We start from the raw sequence: 18,289 nt of genomic DNA on the forward strand, positions 1-18,289 counted from the left end.
CAAAAAAAAACTTATGGCACCAAAGTGAGCGCCGTACACAAGTTATGGCACTTGTAGTGTTCTTTTGCCCTTGATTTAGTATCGGTCATGGGTTGAATATGCGAATTTCCCCAAAAGCCACCCGTTAGTCTGAGATACGCTCAAGTTACGTTATTTAAAATTTAGTCATTAATTAGAGATCAAGTTGGGCATTGGAAATTTAGAAAGTCACGACATTGGACGACGTTGTTATTAGCATGATCAGCCTTAGAATCGTCTGGATCCTTCAGAAAAATCGAATTTCGGCGAGAAATGGAAAATGACCATTTTACCCTTGGGACTTTGTTAAGGCCAAGTATAATGGGAGAAAGGCATTTTGGTCATTTCACCCTCACTTTAGAAATGACAATTTTTGGACAATTTTGCCCTTGGATTTTTGTGAAATTCTCATTTTACCCCTGGATATTTTTGGAAAAGATTCGATCGCGGCCGTTGATCTTAAGATAAGAACGAATCGTGGCCATCGATTGGAAAGTAGAGAGAGGGGCAAGATGATCATTTTGCCAAAAGGGGGACAATTATTGATATATTTAAGCCATTTTCTCTTTCTCTCTCTCACTCTCTCATTTCTCCCTCTCTCTCGGCACACTCTCTCTCTTCCTCCCCCACCGGCCGATCACCCCCCTCTCCCCTTGGCCGTATCACCGCCGTCCCTGGCCACCGTCCGCCCGTCCGGTCACCGAGCCGTGCCCTCACCACCCTCACGCCACCACCGTCTCTCTCCCTCCCTCTCGGCGATCTCTATCTCTCCCGTGGCCGTGACTAGCCGGCCAAGCAAGCCACCGTCGCCGTCGCCGATCACCGCCGTTCAGCCGGACCGCCGTAGCCGCCACGTCCCAGCCTCCTTGTCGCCCTTGGATAGGTTGTGCTTGCTTGGAAATTTCAAGTAAGTTACAATCTAAACCCTATTTAGGATATCGGGTATTAACGGACTCGTTTAGACGCGGTTTAATGTAATTTAGGGATTGATTTGGATGAGGGGCCTTAAGGATGAATTTGTGGCATTTTGGGGGAAAATTAGAAGCCAAATAAGGGCTGTGATTGACTGGTTTGAATGCTGTAATTTTCTGTTTGGCGCGTAGATTGGATGTTTGATTCGGCAATTAATTGCGTGAAATTGTTGTGTAGTGCTGTGATAGTTGTGCCATGGTTTGCGATGTAAAATGGCATGTTGTATGATGGTTGTATGTTTATTGTGGGCTGAATTATGACGGTCAGATTTGATGAATTTGGGTGCGTATGATTAATGCCCGAATATGTGTAAGTGTGAGATTTGAGGTGTGTGATGTGCGTGTGATCACTAAAAAGCCCTGAGGCGTGTTTACGCGGGGTACAGATAAAATACGGCGTGTTGGCATGTTCGCGTGATCACTAAATCCCTGAGGCGTGTTTACGCGGGGAATTGAACCGGCCTGAGGCGTGTTTACGCGGGTCGTGATACGACTGTGAAGCCTGAGGCGTGTTTACGCGGGCTGTAGAAAGAGAATGAGAATGAGATGTACGATGTGGCAAGTGAGAATGTGATCAGGCCTGAGGCGTGTTTACGCGGGTCGCGATAAGAATGTGTAGCCTGAGACGTGTTTACGCGGGCTGTGGAAAGAGAATGAGAATGAGACGTGTGTTGTGGCAAGTGAAAGTGAGATCGGACCTGAGGCGTGTTTACGCGGGTCGTTGGCAAGTTAAATGAAAATGGTGTGGTAGTGCATGAATGAGTGTGAAATGTGGAGTTCGGAAATGTTGTGTGTACGACATGTGCTTTTGGGCATGGGAATAGCTTGGTATGTGCATGTGGTTTGAAATTCGTGTATTTGAGACTAATATGCAGGTCGAGCCCAGGTAAGTGCATTTGTGTGCATGATACGTATGTATTGAATGATTGTGTGTTTGGACCTGTTTGGAGATACGTGGTAGCTTAAGTGGGGTTTAGGCTGTCAACTTATTGAGATTCGTCTCATGGTTGTTTAATCAAATCATTTCAGAATCCCGCCCTGAACCATGAATCCACCATCGCCACCACCGCCCCAGCGTTTTGGTATACTGATGCACACCGAGCATTCAGTTGTAGAGTATCCGGTAGATGACAATATGGCTTGGATCAAACATACAACCATAGTCTGGGTAGACATAGGGCAACCCCTCTGGCAAGCCCATACCTATACTGCCTGGTGTTTTCGGGATGGGTTTGATAAGTTTGGCCCTGTCCGAGGTTTTGATGTCCCCTTTGACGGAGTGGGGGACTGGGACCCGTCAGCTATACCCCCTCCCGATGGCGAGATGACTAGCTTAGACACTAGTCTCGCACAGTCAGGGCATGAGTATGCTCCTGCAGCGCCCGAGCCTTCAGTGGCAGAGCCAGATCCAGAGCCGGAGGAGTCGCAGGCTGGGTATGACTCGATGGATGTGGACTTAGGGGTAGAGCCGAAGGAGGAATCTATAGAAGAGCCGCCCGAAGAGAAGTATGAGGAGGCCCGGGAAGAGGACCCAGAAGAGGAGTCAGAGGAAGAACCAGGAGAGGAGTATAAGGAAAATTTGGAGGAAGAGTCTGAATCAGAGGAACGGATTGAGGTGCCATTAGAGTCGGGGGATGAGGATAACCCGATCGAGATCAAGGCAGACTCCGAGTCTTCAGAGGAGCACGTGCCTCAGGAGGATTCAGATTCGGATTCTGGGGAGACCGAATCGGAATGGACGCCGTCTACAGGGCGTAAGGGCTAGACTAGGGGTAGCCAAGCCTTTTGAAGTGTCCCATTTTTTAAAATAGAATATACCCAGACTACTAACCCTTTTTGGAGTTGATGACGTGATCCGTAGAAGCCAGTTTGTATGTGTATCATAGTTTGATGTAAATTTGGTGAGAGCACGAAGCGACTAGTGGTTGTGTAATGGATGAGAATGGATATTGTACATATATCGAGGTGTAATATAATGTTTTGGTGGCTTGGTGAATTATCTCTCCCTATTACCCCATGATTTTACTGTCAGGGTTTATGTTCTTGTTTCCGCCGTGTGCAAACTCTGATGTGATCATTTGGGTCGGCGACGTTTCCTGGGACGTCGCACTAATTCGACCAAAGAGGGATGTCGCGAGCTCGATAGGGTTCGGGGCGTGACAATAGGCCTCCCCGTCTCCTACGGAGTATTCCATCACCGAGTGCTTAGTATGCCTCGGGATCCCAAAACGCTCTGGTGAATTACTCATGGTCGGGGTCGAGGGTTTGAAATGGTTATATAATAACCATGAGAACGAGTCTCAATAAGCAACACCCTAAACCCTACCTAGGCTAACAAGTACCTCCAGACAAATAGAATAACACCCAACACATTCAATCAACATGCAATAACATTCAAAGGCACTCTCTAGTCTAGCCTTACCTCGATGCATATATAACCCTGCACATTAGTTGGATCGTAATAACATATCAGACCACATATGGTCCATACATTTCAAAATACCACTAATTCCTAACATATGCAATTAGAAAGTCAATCCAACAACTCCTCATTCATTACCGACCCACGTAACACGCCTCAAGTCCACCACTTCACATGACTTGCGTAGTACGCATCAAGTCCACCGCACGACTCGCGTAAGGACGCCTCAAGTCGGCGGTTCTCCGGTTTATCCAGGCATTGCCTCGCGTAACACGCCTCAAGACAAATCCAATTCCTCGCGTAAACACGCCTCAAGGATTATAGGATCAAATGTACATCCTCGTTCAATTTCATGCCTTTCTCCGCGTCAACACGCCTCAGGGCCTATCAATCATACGCGATACATATCTCATTCCTTTCACACAACATCCACATGCCCTAATCACACACAAGCATGCTCAATTCTAAATCAACAACTCAGCCCAACCAATCCATTCATAAGGGCAACAATGTAGCTCAACCATATCACCCAATCATTCCAACACCTTTCAATCCACAATTCAAGCTATATACTCAATGGCATAAATCCACACATCCCAACATTCGACTCAGCCACCAAGCACCACAACATTCAACTCAGCCACCAAGTACCACAATTCAGCCACAAGAGGAAGAGAAAACCGAATACACATAATCGAGGCAAATCTGGGCCGGGGCACAGTTATGGAATTCCTTTTAAAATAAATAGTAATTCAACTCCAAAAAATATGAATTTCGGATATGTCGTAGACAACATCCTGATGAACATTTTTCATGAAGAACACAAAATCCAGTTCTGTCTAGAACCACCTCTTTTTGTCACCCAAAGTCGGACATAAAATATTTCGTTCGGACTAGCCATCCGGCTTTCAAAATGCATTTCAAGCAGTAACCAAATCTCCTTAGAAAGCTTTGAAATTTGTATATGTTATAGCCACAAATGTCCCAACAAGTTTTGTGAACGAAGTATTTTGAAAATGGGTCTAGAAAAATTTATAAAAATTCGAATAGACCCGAAGGTCGGAGGAACAGTGTTTCCGGCAGACTAATTTCGGTCCAAAGATGGACTTTTGAATGGCCTCAAATGACTTCCAAAAAATTTCCAAATTAAATTATGTTATATTTCAAGATGTTTTGAACAACTTTCATGAAGGACATTACCCCAGATTCGGCTCAAACAGGTCTCGGAAAAAATAACAAAACTCGACGGCACAGCAATAACGAAATCCGAGAACACAACCAACAAGCAAATCTATTTGTCTAGACCTTAAACCAACTAACCACAGCCACTAATCAACCCCTAATATGCCCATTGGTAACCCCTTAGCTTAGACAAGGATTAGAATGACACTTACCTAGAGAGCCTAAGTAAAACCAAACAAAGCGAGGGGCGGCAGCAGCTGGACGGCGGCTAGACGGCGGCTCCGGCGGTGGCTGCTAATGGTGGCCGAGCAACAAGGGAGAGGGAGAGAGGAGAGGATTCGGCTGAAGCAAAGGGGAAGGGGGAAAATGAGGGAGAGAGAGAGAGAGACAAGAAAGGTTATCATCTTTGGTGAGTGGGAGTGGGTCAATCACCCCACTACAAAGACCAAACTACCAACCCTACTCACACTCTCATCCAAGGGCTCACATTCAAATACACATCACATCCACCAAGAATCAATGGCCAAGGTTGCATCTTGCACAAAATATCTAAGGGCAAAGAGGGAAATGAGCAAAGTTGATGGGAGCATTCTTGTCTTGTGATTTTCGGCCACACTAGAGGGAGAAGGGACAACCAAAGACCATTATAACCTTCACTTAATCAAATGCATTCACAAAATCCCAAGGGCAAAATGGTAATTTTCCACTCCCGGTCCAAATTCCAAATTTCCGACAAATCCAATAAACCTTAAGGTTGGCCACGCTTATGTGACGTTGTCCAAATAAATTAGTCGTGACACTTCGAGAAATTCGACATCCAAGTTCGGATTCAAATAACGGCCAATTTCACTTAAATACGACTTTAGTGTATCTCTAACTAATGGGCGGCTTTTTAGGGTTTACGTGTATCGACCTATGGTTACTCAAGTCATGGCAACCTCGATCATCACCGAAGGTCGACTCATGGTCGAGTTATTAGGTCCACGTACATTTCCCTAGGTAGCCATTCCCTAAAGATTAGTATCTCGAGAATGATCAGTTCCGGGCGAGATTTAACTACAAATGCATTGAAGAATATACACATTTCATTTATCCCAAAAGTGGGTCGAAATTCAGAATGTCACAGTTGTCATTTGGCCAAATGTGCATTTGGTGCAAAATCAAGTGCAAATATCCACAATACTGTGCAAAGGCAAGTGCAAAGTTGCATATTGACCGAATACACATTGTTGTGCAAAGTTGTATGTTTGACCAATTATACAATTTAAAAGCCAAATGAAAAAAATGCATTAGGCCAACTACAATATCCCCCTAAACCCCTCCGTAACCCCCAATAAGAACTATACAAAGGACAACTGCAAACGCAAGTTTAATAGCCAAAACGTAATCCCTAAACCCTTTATAAACTCCTAAACTAACCCCCGAAACCTAAACCCTAAATAACCCCCTAACTCCTATATAACCCCTAATAACCCAAACCTCAAGAAAAGCCCTAAACCTAAACAAACCCTAATAACCTCAAAACCCTAACTCTTAATCAGACCTTAAACATACAATTTCCAAAACAAAACTAATGAAACAAAGCAGAATTCTACGAAACATAATGGAGGAAAGGAGGAAAGTAGAAATTGCCGATTCTTAAATTTTTAACATTACTCAATCAAGTGTCTTGATGAGTATAGACTTTAGATATAGCACACGTAATACAAACCTTAACCAAAGGATGAGTGCATGTGACATTCTGAAATTCGACCCATTTTCGGAATTTATGAAATGATTACATTTTCGATGCACTTTAGTTAAATCTCACTCGGAATTGATCATTCTTGAGAAGACTAACCATTAGGGAATGGCTAACTAGGAATTAAGTACGTGGACCTAAGAACTTGACCGTGGATCGACACTTCAACCATAAGGATTGACGAGGAGATATTTTGGGCCATTATAAACCGATCCAAGGATAGCTATGGGACGATTCCCAAATGTTATACAATTGGATTGTGGGTGATTCTGCTTGACAATTGTATGAATTTCGAACGATTCTAAATCTAATCCGAACGATCGCGTCAATTGGAACTAGTAATTGACCCTCGCAATTACATGACAACCGAGGTCGCCATGGCTTGAGTAAACTTAGATGTGGCCCGATATCGAATCGACCACAAGTCGATACGCATAACTCCTAAAAGCCGCCCATTAGTTTGAGATACACTAAAGTCGCGATCGATTGGTTTTAGCCATGAATTAGAATCCGGAATAGGATGTCCAACTTTCAAGATTTAACGAAAATTTATCGGACGTAGTCTCATTAAGCGTGGCCAACTATTAGACTGCTCAGAATTGTCGGAAAAGTGTAATTTGAACCGGGTATGGAAAAAGACCATTTTACCCCCAAGGATATTTGAATTCATTTGAAAGGTTGAAAGGCAAATTGAATATTTGGACTTTCCCTCCTTGGCCGAAAATTGTGGACCATTCTACCTCTCCTCATCTTGTCTTTTTATTTTGTTTGCCATTAGTAATTTTTGGGAATTAGTGGGAGAAAAATCATGAGCCATTGGATCTTAGCTTGGAGGAGGGGATTGATTGTGGACCATTGGATTGGAGTGGGGCTTGGTAGTGGGGTTTTGTAGTGGGGTTAGTAAGACCATTCTCTCTCTCTATTCATTCTCTCTCTCTCACTCTCTCCTCCCTCATTTGGCCGAACCACCATTCCCCCTCACCTTGCCCGACTGATCAGCCACTCCAGCCTCTATCCAGCCGCCGTGAAGCCGCTGCAGACCCGCCGGAGCAGTCGCCGGTCGCCGATCCTGCTGCTCACGCCACCACCTCTTCCTTCTCCCTCTTTCCTTGCCGTTTTTCCAATATCATCAGCCACCACCGAAGCCGCCACCACCCCTCACCGTGACCACCAACTTGTGTTCATCCCAACCGTGGACCACCGTGACCGAAGCCGTCGCCGATCTTCCCGTCTGGCCGCCGGAACAGCAGCTGCTGGGCTTGACTTTGATTAGCTGATCTTGCTTGTCTTAAGCTTAGGACTCCTAGTAAGTACTTCCTAAGCCTTGATTAGGACAATGGGTTATCAATGGCATGTTTAGGGGCTAATTAGGGGCTGATCAGAGTTGGTTTAGGGGCTAGTTGAGCTTGATTGATGATTGGTTGTTGTTTAGTTGGTTCTCGGATTGATTGCTGGTGTGCCCTGTTGTTTTGCTATTTTTGTGAAGATCAGTGTGGACCGAATTTGAGGAAGTGTTCCTCATGAAAGTTGTCCCTAAAATCTTGAAGTATGCCATATATTAAATTTAGAATTTTTGGAGCACGTTTGGGGGCATTCGGATGTCCATTTTCGGACCGTCTGAAACTTGTCGGATTTACTGTTTACCCGACTGGCTTGTCTTTCTGAATTTTTATAAAAATTTTCAGACCTCTTTTCAATAAACTCCCTTCATTAAAGTTGTCAATGACACTTGTTTCTATGACATATAAAAATTTCAAAGCTTTCCAAGGAGATTTGGGTACTGATTGAAATGGATTTTGAAGGCCGAACGGTCTATCCTGGCAGGCTAATTTCGATCTGACTTTGGGTGACAAAAAGAGATGTTTGTAGCCGGAATTTGATTTTCTGTCCCTCATGAAAAATGTTTATCAAGCTGTTTCCAGTGACATATCCAAAATTCAGAATTTTTGGAGTTGAATTACTATTTATTTCAAAAGGGTTTCGGTTACTACACAATTGCCTATTTTTAGCCCGATTATGTGCAAATTGGTTTCTCTCTCGGGAGCTTTTCGATGTTGTTGCACGTGAGGGGCGTGGCTGGATGTGAGTTGAACATGAATTGTGTGGCAATTAGCTAATCGAAAGATGAGAAATTGATTTGAGTGCTTGAATGCCCATATGATCACCTAATACCCTAAGGCGTTTTACGCAGGGTTGTAACCCGTCTTGATGCGTTTTACGCGAGACGATGTCCGATTTATCGGATTGATGCTCCTCCTGGATGCCGTCTTGATGCGTATGACGCGGGATGATGCCGTCGCCGACGTAGCGAGACGATGTCCTGTTACGCCGGAAGCCCTATAACTTGATGCGTTTTACGCGAGTTCAAAGAGCACGAGGGACCGCTAATAATCTGGACCTTGTGAATGTGATATGCATTGTGGTATGCCATGTTGAGATTAGTATGGGGCATGTATGGATTATTAGGTGTGCTATGCATGTTCTTGCCTCGATTCGGGTTGTGAAGTTATTGAGTGGCTGCCATTTTGAGGTGGTTTACTAACGCGCAGGGCTTGTGTATGTGCCAAGGCGAGGTAAGGATGCCTGTGATTGATGTGACACGTTGAGTGATAAATTTTGCATGCTCTAAACTGTCCTGCGGTACGCGTTAGCCTAAGCGAGGCTTAGGTGGTGACTTATTGAGATTTTTACTCATTGTTGAATTATAAACATTTCAGACCCCCAAGCCTTATGATGATATGGAAGATCCGGGGACGCCGCCAGGGTACCGCGATGATTGATGTTGGGTCTAGTCCCCCGCCTTTTGAGAAGCCCTCTTTTCTTTAGAGGAGTTAGGCTAACCGACCACCCGACCCTTTTGCTATGCGTGGTTTGTAGTGACAGCCTCTAATAAAGCTTGTATGATGTGAAATTGTAAGTAACGTTATATTTATAAAAGTATTTCGTTGGTGTATTCGAAATGTCTCTTTATTACCCCGTTTGATTAAATGTTGTATGGAGAGTTCGAAATGCTTCCACGTGTTGCTCTTTAGTTCGTTAGTTTGGGTTGGCAACAAATCCTGTGATGTCGCATTCTGATCGACCGTGGGCGGGATGTTGCGTGCTCATGGGGATCGGGGCGTGACAGTGTAGACCCTAAACAGAACCACCCTTTCCATCAATACATACTTTTAAGTAAAAGATACTCCCTTGACCCATCATAATTGCTTGCTCATGCTCACAGGATGAGCAAGCAACTTGTCACAATCCAACTGCTTGCTTCAAATGTTGGCAATATCTCAAGCTCCTATTGCTGATGCTATTGCCGATGGATTCTTGCAGTGATACCTATTATGCCTAACCCACCACAATTCTCATAAGTGATTATGGTATTTTATCTCTTCAAATTTGTTCCTTGCACAACCTTTTTTTCTTTTCTTTTCCTCAATTTTTTATCAGCGTGTTCATCTATTGGCTCTGTTCTTTCTGTCTTCTTTCTGCGAACTTATTTGGGCAAATCTGGTGGGAGTAATGGCTCTCTAGCATGACATGTTTCCTCCATAGCATGCGCAACATAATATAAGTCTTCGTGAATGTTTTCTTACCGAAAGATTTGTGAACCCATTTTTCAGACACTTCCCTCTACTTCCCTCATGTGCTAATATCCCACAACTACAAGTTTTGTTTTTGATACTTAGCAATCCTCGTCTTCAAATGGCAACTCATCCTCCTCATTTCTACTAGAAATCCATGATACTAAAAAAATTGCTCTTGAAGATCCAATTCCCAGGTGCCAGGAAAGACCACACCAGTGTAGTTAGTCATCCTATCCATTTCTTATTAATCATCTCCATAAAACTACAATTTTATAGCTTTAACCATTGTGATGATAGGCTTATCCATGGCATCAATGTTGCTCTTATTGAAGCTTTCACTTATGTTATTCAAGAAAATGTCATATTTTGAGCTGGTCCTGAAGTAAGCATTGCTCCATTGCATCAAACCAATCACAATCTTTCTCATCAACTGTTTTTGGCTCTTCCATTGCCAACTCAAAATCACATACGCTAGTTGCCAATGTAGCCTTCAAAATCAATTTTTTTAAGTTATAGTCCTTTATGATACAACCTGAAATTCTCATAAAAATGCCTCAAGCAAAATATATGTTCAAGCATTAAATAAGCTAGTGTTTGCATCAATCTCCTTCGCTTGTCACACAAGAAGTCCAGTCCTTTGAATTTTCAAGGTCTATAATCCCCAAATCATTTGTAATCATACTAATAAACCAACGTCATATCTTATATGTTTTTGTCCCACCACTGCCAATGCAAAGGAAACATCTTATTGTTGCAAACTATGCCCACAAATGCTAGAGTATATGTATTCTAATGAAAGATGGCAGCTATCAAGGCCCATAAAATGCATACATCCTTCTAGAATACCCTTTCGAAGTGCATATAGACAAAGTATAAACTCTACTAAACTTGAATTGCTCTTAAAATGTCTCAGTTTTCATTACACGTGAATCCACGGCTGGTATCAAGAAGTGCTTGGCAATAGCTCCTAAGCAATCAAAATTGCTCCTCATCATTCCCTATGATAATTACTCATTTCTATAGCCCTGCCTATGTAGACACTACCCTTATAATTTTAAAACATTCTCATACTCCATTACTGTCTTCATTGTTCCCCAACTTACCACAATACCTATTTGTTAGTAATTTATTGGTTACTTGAGGAATTTATAAAGCTCCATTACATGTATGAACACACTTGAAGGATTTGACTTGCAAAGTGTGTTCCCTCTACACTTTGAAAGCATACATGTGCTAATCATAGTCGTTATAACACATTACCCTCAACCTATTTTGTAGCGACCTAGAGCGTCACATACTAAAGCATTCTTTAATCTTCTTATTATATCATTACACATGCGGAAGGTAGCGTGCGATTGAGGTAAGCATTTATAACTTGAATTAAACGTGTTTACACAGCACACTATGGATAGTGGAATGGGAAGATCTTACAACTTCATTAAAACTTTCAAATACATGGGCGGATAAGAAACTAACGATTCACAAAAGTCGGAAGGATTTAAAAAGGTACTGACTCCCACAAGGATTAACAAAATCCTACAAACAACAGCTACTGTCCCAAGCCCAACATCATCTCGGTATACACAAAAAGAAGCCACCGCAGTTCCCTAACCAGTCTTTCCAATCCTGTCGATTCTCCTTAGTCCTCCATCGAACTAGGAATCTCTTCCGGGTCACTTTCCTCGGATGATATATCCACCACTCCTCCGTCGCCTCCACTAACACTGTTCGCTCCGCTAAATCCATTACCGCCAATACCACCACTACCACCATCGCTCCCAAAATCCAAAGGTTCTATCAACACTCCACCCTGCTTCTCGTACCATGCTACAAACTTATAAAAAACATGAGGAAATCTCCCCACATCTACCCAGACAGTAGTAATTCGACACGCATAAATAGTAGAAGATCCAGGAAAAACCACATCCTCCCATACGGAATCAACAAGGAACGGCACTCCATATTGAGTGGGAGGTCGGCACTCATATTATTAATCTGAAAATGTTAAATCCACAAGAGTGAGCTATCACCCAGCAGGAAAAATAAGACAATCTCTTAAACCCAACAATCTAACTAATTCTCAATTCCAGCAAAATCAGCATAGCATCAACAATGACACATGCTCCAAAAGTAATCATGCAAATGGGATTAGCCAAAAAAATAAGTCTCATGATCACTAAATAATAATTATAGTCATCACATGCATTTGTATCATATATTCCCATCATCATCATGTCGGGTCACCCCCATCTCACGGTTCAACCGGGGGCAAGCCGGTCCGTGCGAGTCACCCAGACTTCCATAGGTCGCTGGCCAGGCTTCCCACTCCAGGGCATCTGTGGGACGCTGGCCACAGGCATCTCCTCCCGACACCCTACCTGGTCATCATCGGGGAACTCTCGGTTTACGAACCAAGACTTCTGTGGGACGCTGGCCACAGGCAACATCTTCTACGGGTTGCCATCCGTAGGCATCTACGGGACACCGGCAGTAGGCGATGCTCAATATCTCAAATCCATATTCACATGATAGGATCATATAACACGAATACACATGGACCCACAACAACACATCACCGCAACATTATAATGGTATCACATATAAATCATTGCAATTCAACCACTCATGATTATCACCAGAATTGCATCCACAAGGTCATCCCATTTCCTCATCCATTTCTCATCCAAGTACGACCAACCATACCTCATTTGAAAGTTCATGTTATGCACATCACATTCTCAGAAGGCATCGAACCACAATTTACACGTTCTCAAGTAGAAAAAGAGGGATTTTCACAACTGTACAGAATCGACCAGTTTTGCACTCCCGACGAATTTAAGATTCCAGGTACAGTAAATCACCTTCAAAAATTCTGAGATTTAAATATGTGTTAGGAGAGACCCAAATGAACAACTTTCATGAAGGACTCGAAGACTAAAAGCCTTGGTAAGTATTTATTTTCGGCGGCTCAAGACGGAACAAAAACTGTTCACTAAACCAAAATTATTGTCTCCCAAAAGTGGCTTTATCCAAAGTCCAAATCACCTCTAAAAATTTTGGATTAAAAATATGTTATAGAGAATGATGTCTCTAAGAACTTTTATGAAGAAATTTTTCTCATAATCGTTATAAAAATTTGTGTAGAAAATCGAGAAATAGAAAGGTCACTGAAATCGTATAGAAAACAGCTTGAGCACGGTGAGGAAAATGGACTATCGTCCTATCCAAATCACCTTGGAAAAATCTGAAATTAAGATATGTTATAAAGGGAAGGATTTCAAGTAACTTCTGTGAAAGACTCAACTTAAGATTTCGACTTTTCAAAATGGAACAAAAATGAAGAAGATCGAAGCTCCAGGCGACCAGATCTGCCCTTCCTAGCTCCTCATACACTTTTCACCCCTTTTTGCATTCACAAGGCTCACGAATTTGCCTTCTCTTCCACAGTAAACCAACAGCCAACTAACGAGCACATAGAAGTCCTAAGCCCATCGCCATTTTTGCACCTACTTGGTTCGAGAGACTCGAAACTCACATGCAAGGCTCACCGAGCTTAGATCTATGGTTAACACGCCCTTGGGCCCTAGATTCACACATGCACCAACACCACCATTCTCGGTCTCTAACATGCAAGCTCAAATAGCAACTTCCATTCATGTACAAGCTCTAAAACTCGCAGAAACACACGTGCACACACACAAGGGAATGCTAAGAATACGGGTAGATGGAAAGGCTTAAAATCAAGCCCAAATTTCCTTGCCTTGATCTAGAACTTTGGGAGATCCTTCGGCGGGACTAAACAGAGCTCAGGGGCTGTTCTTGGCGAGACAAAAAGAGTGAGATGAGGTTGTGAGGGAGGACAGACGGCTGCTGGTCGGTAAGGAGAGGTAGGCGAGAAAGAGAGAGAGGGAGAGGATGAGGGTGAGTCTTGAGAGAATGAGAGAAAAATGAGCTAAGAAAGATGGAAATGAGGTTATAAGAGGGAGTGAGGGGGCGTGGGAGATGAAGAGTCACCGGTGGGGGTCTAGGGAGGGCTCATCATGGGGAAAAAGGGCTATATCTAGGTTTAGGTAATGATTAAGGGGTTTCTTGTAAGAAAATTTCGTCCACGAAATTTAGAGTTTTACCTGATCCATCGAAAAGATGCGGATAATGACTCCTCATGTCGTCTTCACTTTCCCACGTTGCCTCTTCCGAGCCGTGAAATTGCCATAGTACTTTAACCAAAGGAATGGTCTTATTCCTAGTAACTCGCTCGCTTATATTCAGTATTCGTACTGGCAATTCGTTATACTTCACTTGATCATCCACTTCGATCACATCAAAGTCCAAGACGTGCGTAGGGCCAAGTTGGTACTTCCTTAACATTGATACATGAAACACATCATGGACCTTTTCCAGCTTTGGCGGTAAGGCCAATCGGTATGCTAAGTCGCCGATCTTTTCAAAAATTTCGAATGGTCCAATGAATCTTGGACTTAACTTCCCTTTCTTGCCAAATCTTGATATGCCTTTCATTTGGCGACACTTTCAAGAACACATGATCTCCCACATTAAACTCCAAGGGTCTTCACCGTCGGTCAGCATAACTCTTCTGTCGACTTTGGGTGGGTTTGAGTCAGCTTCTTATCACTTCCATTGCGTCCGTAGTTACTTACACCAATTTGGGTCCAATTATATTCCGATCTCCTACCTCGTCCCAACAAATAGGGGTCCTACAGGCCCTTCCGTACAGAGCCTCGAACGGAGCCATGCCGATACTTTGTAGAAAACTGTTATTGTAAGCAAACTCGACTAATGCTAGTCTCTCATCCCAATTACCTTAAAGTCGATGACGCACGCCCTCAACATGTCCTCCAATATCTGGATTACCCTTTCTGTTTGTCCATCGGTCTGTGGATGGAAGGCAGTACTGTATTGAAGTTTGGTCCCTAATGCGGCTTGTAGGCTTTTCCAAAAGTTCGAGGTAAACGTTGGGTCTCGGTCCAAGGTGATCGTCACGGGTATTCCATGTAACTTGACGATCTGTTTTACATACAAGTCCGCAAGCTTGTTCAACGAGTAATTTGTTCGTACCACCAAGAAGTGTGCGAATTTGGTCAATCGATCTACTATTACCCAAATAGTTGTGACCACTCGATGTCCTAGGTAATCCTTGCACAAAGTCCATAATAATGTGTTCCCATTTCTATTCAGGGATTTCAAGGGTTTCATCAAACCAGCTGGTTTCCGGTGTTCGGCCTTCACTTGTTGGCACGTTAAACACCTCGCGATGTGTTTAGCGATATCGGCTTTCATCCCATTCCACCAATAGTGTTGACGAAGATTGTGATACATTTTTGCGTTACCCGGATGGATGCTATAGTTACTCCGATGCACTTCTGATAAGATCTCATTCCTCAATTCCTCATTATTAGGTACACAAAGGCGTCCATGGAACCTTATATCTCCATCCTCTGATACTTGATAGTCCACCTTTTCACCTTCTTCTATTGTCTTTCGAATCTTTATCATCTCAGGGTCCGATTGTTGCAAAGTCCTAATCCTTTGAATAATCTCAGGCTCAATTCTAAGCGTAGCCAACACGCTAGTTAAACCACCTACATCAAGTCTAAAGTCAGGATCAGAGACTTCCTTAAGCAAATTCCATTCTAGGACCATCATACTTGCCACCGTCATTGTAGATTTTCGACTAAAGGCATCTGCCACTCTATTTGCCTTTCCGAGGTGGTACAAAATTTCACAACCATAGTTCTTTAACAATTCTATCCACCTCCTTTGCCTCATGTTCAACTCCTTTTGAGAGAACAAATACTTTAAACTCTTATGGTCCGTATATATCTCAAATTTCTCTCCGTACAAATAGTGCCTCCAAATTTTTAACGCAAAGATAATCGCTGCAAGCTCTAAGTCGTGCGTTGGATAATTTAACTCATATGATTTCAATTGCCTAGAGGCATAAGCTATGACCTTCCCATGTTGCATCAGAACACATCCCAATCCTTTATGGGAGACGTCACTATATACCACAAATCCTCTGGTCCCACATGGTATAGTTAGAATAGGTGCTGTAGTTAGTTTCCACTTTAACTCTTGGAAGCTATGCTCACATTCCTCCATCCATTCAAACTTTACACCCTTCCTTGTCAACTTCGTTAGTGGACTAGCCAGGCGTGAGAATCCTTTAACAAACCTTCGATAGTAGCCCACAAGACCTAAGAAATTCCTAATCTCCATTATTGTTGTCGGTCTAGGCCAATTAATCACGGCTTCTACCTTTGCCGGATCCACCGATATTCCTTTGCCAGTCACCACATGACCCAAGAATATCACTCGATCCAACCAGAACTCGCACTTACTAAACTTAACATACAACTTATGCTTTCGAAGGGTTTGAAGCACAATCCTTAAGTGTTGTTCATGCTCTTCGGGTCCTTTCGAGTATATCAGGATATCATCAATGAATACTATTACGAACTAATCCAAATACGGTTTAAACACTCTATTCATCAAGTCCATGAATGCTGCGGGTGCATTGGTCAAACCGAAGGGCATAACCAGAAACTCATAGTGACCGTATCGAGTTCGGAATGCCGTCTTAGGAATATCTTCCTTCTTAATCCTTAACTGATGATATCCAGACCTTAAATCAATCTTAGAGTACACCAAAGCTCCTTGTAGTTGATCAAACAAATCATCGATCCTAGGCAATGGATACTTGATCTTGATAGTGGCTTGGTTTAATTGTCTATAGTCTATACATAGCCTCAACGATCCATCCTTCTTCTTTACAAACAATACCGGCGCACCCTAAGGTGACGCACTAGGCCTAACGAATCCCTTATCAAGCAATTCTTGCAGTTGCACCTTCAACTCCTTTAATTCAATCGACGCCATTATATAGGGAGCTTTTGAGATAGGCTCAGTTCCATGAGCTAACTCAAGAACAAATTCAACCTCATGCTCCTATGGTAAACCAGGTAACTCTTCAGTAAACACATCAGGAAACTCTTGAACTACAAAAATCTCTTCAAATTTCACTACACTCTTATCCTGATCACTTATTACTGTTAAAAATCCTTGACATCCATTATCTAAAAGTTGATGAGCTTCGAACTTAGAAACAAGTATTGTAGATATGTCCATTCCATTCCCAAAGAACTCAAAACTATCTCGGTCAGGCGGGTTAAATCGAATAACCCTTCTATAACAATCCACATTGGCTCGTTGCCTACGAAGCCAATCCATCCCTAAAATAACGTCAAAATCATGCATAGCCAGTACTACCAAGTCTACCATCTCGTCCTCCTATCGAAATCTTACGGTCCAAGCAAATTAAGGTAGACAAAATAACATCATTTAGGGGTGTAGAGATGCTTAGAGGTATTTTTAACAACTTAGGTTTCAACCCACACAATTACACAAATCGAGCGGATATAAAAGAATGTGTCGTACCCGTATCAAACAAGGCATAGGCTTTACAGTCACATAGGGTGAGGATACCTGAAATAGTGATTTTGGAAGCCTCAACTTCTTCTTGAGTGACTGCATATACTCGTCCTTGAGCTGGTGGCATTTGTTGATTCCCTTGCGACGGTGCTCCTCCTGATGTACGTTGTTGTGGCTGTTGAGTTGGCATCGCCTGCGATTGTTGGCGTTGTCTTTCTTTAGGACAATCCTTCACCATGTGGCCTCGTTGTCCATATCCAAAACATTCTCTTTGAAACATACATGGTGAGTTTCCGTGGTACCTTCCACACTTTCAGCAAAGTCCATTTGTATATGGCATTCGCCCCGCTCCCTGACTACTCCCAGAGCCTCTGTGATTTCTAAAATCACGTTTCTTATTGAAAGTCTACCGTCCAAATTGATTGGGCCTCTTATCATGTCGGATATTGCCTCGGTTTCCCTAATACTGCGATCGAGCCATAGTTCCACTTCCATCTTTCATCAGTTCATGTTCTATAAGCTGGGCTTGTTCATATATCTCACTATAATCCTTAAGGTTGAGTGGAACCAATTGCCTCCTAATGTCGGTTCTCAGACCATTTAGAAATCTTTTGGCCTTGTCCTCCTTATTCTCAACCAACCTAGGGGCAAATCTCGAAAGTTCCGAGAACTTTGCCTCATATTGATCTACCGACAAGTTATTCTGATTCAATTGCATAAATTCAGTCATCTTCCTATCTCGTGCACAATCAGAATTATACTTCCCATTAAATGCCTTAACAAATCCATCCCAAGTCTTTGCCGTACCTTCAGGGAATACGGCATCCTTCGATGCTCTCCACCAATTTTTGGCATTCCCTTCGAGTTGATACTCAGCCAAAGTTATCTTATCATCGTCAGTACAATTCAGTTTGTTAAATATCCTTTCCAT

The 18,289-nt window shown here is 42.9% G+C and overlaps 2 protein-coding genes across 2 annotated transcripts; one reads left to right on the forward strand and one right to left on the reverse strand.

Moving 5' to 3' along the window:
* The first annotated feature begins 2,313 nt into the window (after positions 1 to 2,313).
* On the forward strand, positions 2,314 to 2,754 carry LOC115679598 (uncharacterized). The gene has a single exon (XM_030603212.1). It carries the CDS (start codon positions 2,314 to 2,316, stop codon positions 2,752 to 2,754), a length of 441 nt encoding a protein of 146 aa, XP_030459072.1.
* Positions 2,755 to 17,818: 15,064 nt separating this feature from the next.
* LOC130136284 (uncharacterized) lies at positions 17,819 to 18,289 on the reverse strand. The gene has a single exon (XM_056306558.1). It carries the CDS (start codon positions 18,287 to 18,289, stop codon positions 17,819 to 17,821), a length of 471 nt encoding a protein of 156 aa, XP_056162533.1.

The sequence above is a fragment of the Syzygium oleosum genome, unplaced genomic scaffold (genome assembly GCF_021117445.2).
Source record: "Syzygium oleosum isolate NSW1041296 unplaced genomic scaffold, Sole_v2.1 Sole_v2.45, whole genome shotgun sequence".
NCBI classification, from domain to species: domain Eukaryota; kingdom Viridiplantae; phylum Streptophyta; class Magnoliopsida; order Myrtales; family Myrtaceae; genus Syzygium; species Syzygium oleosum.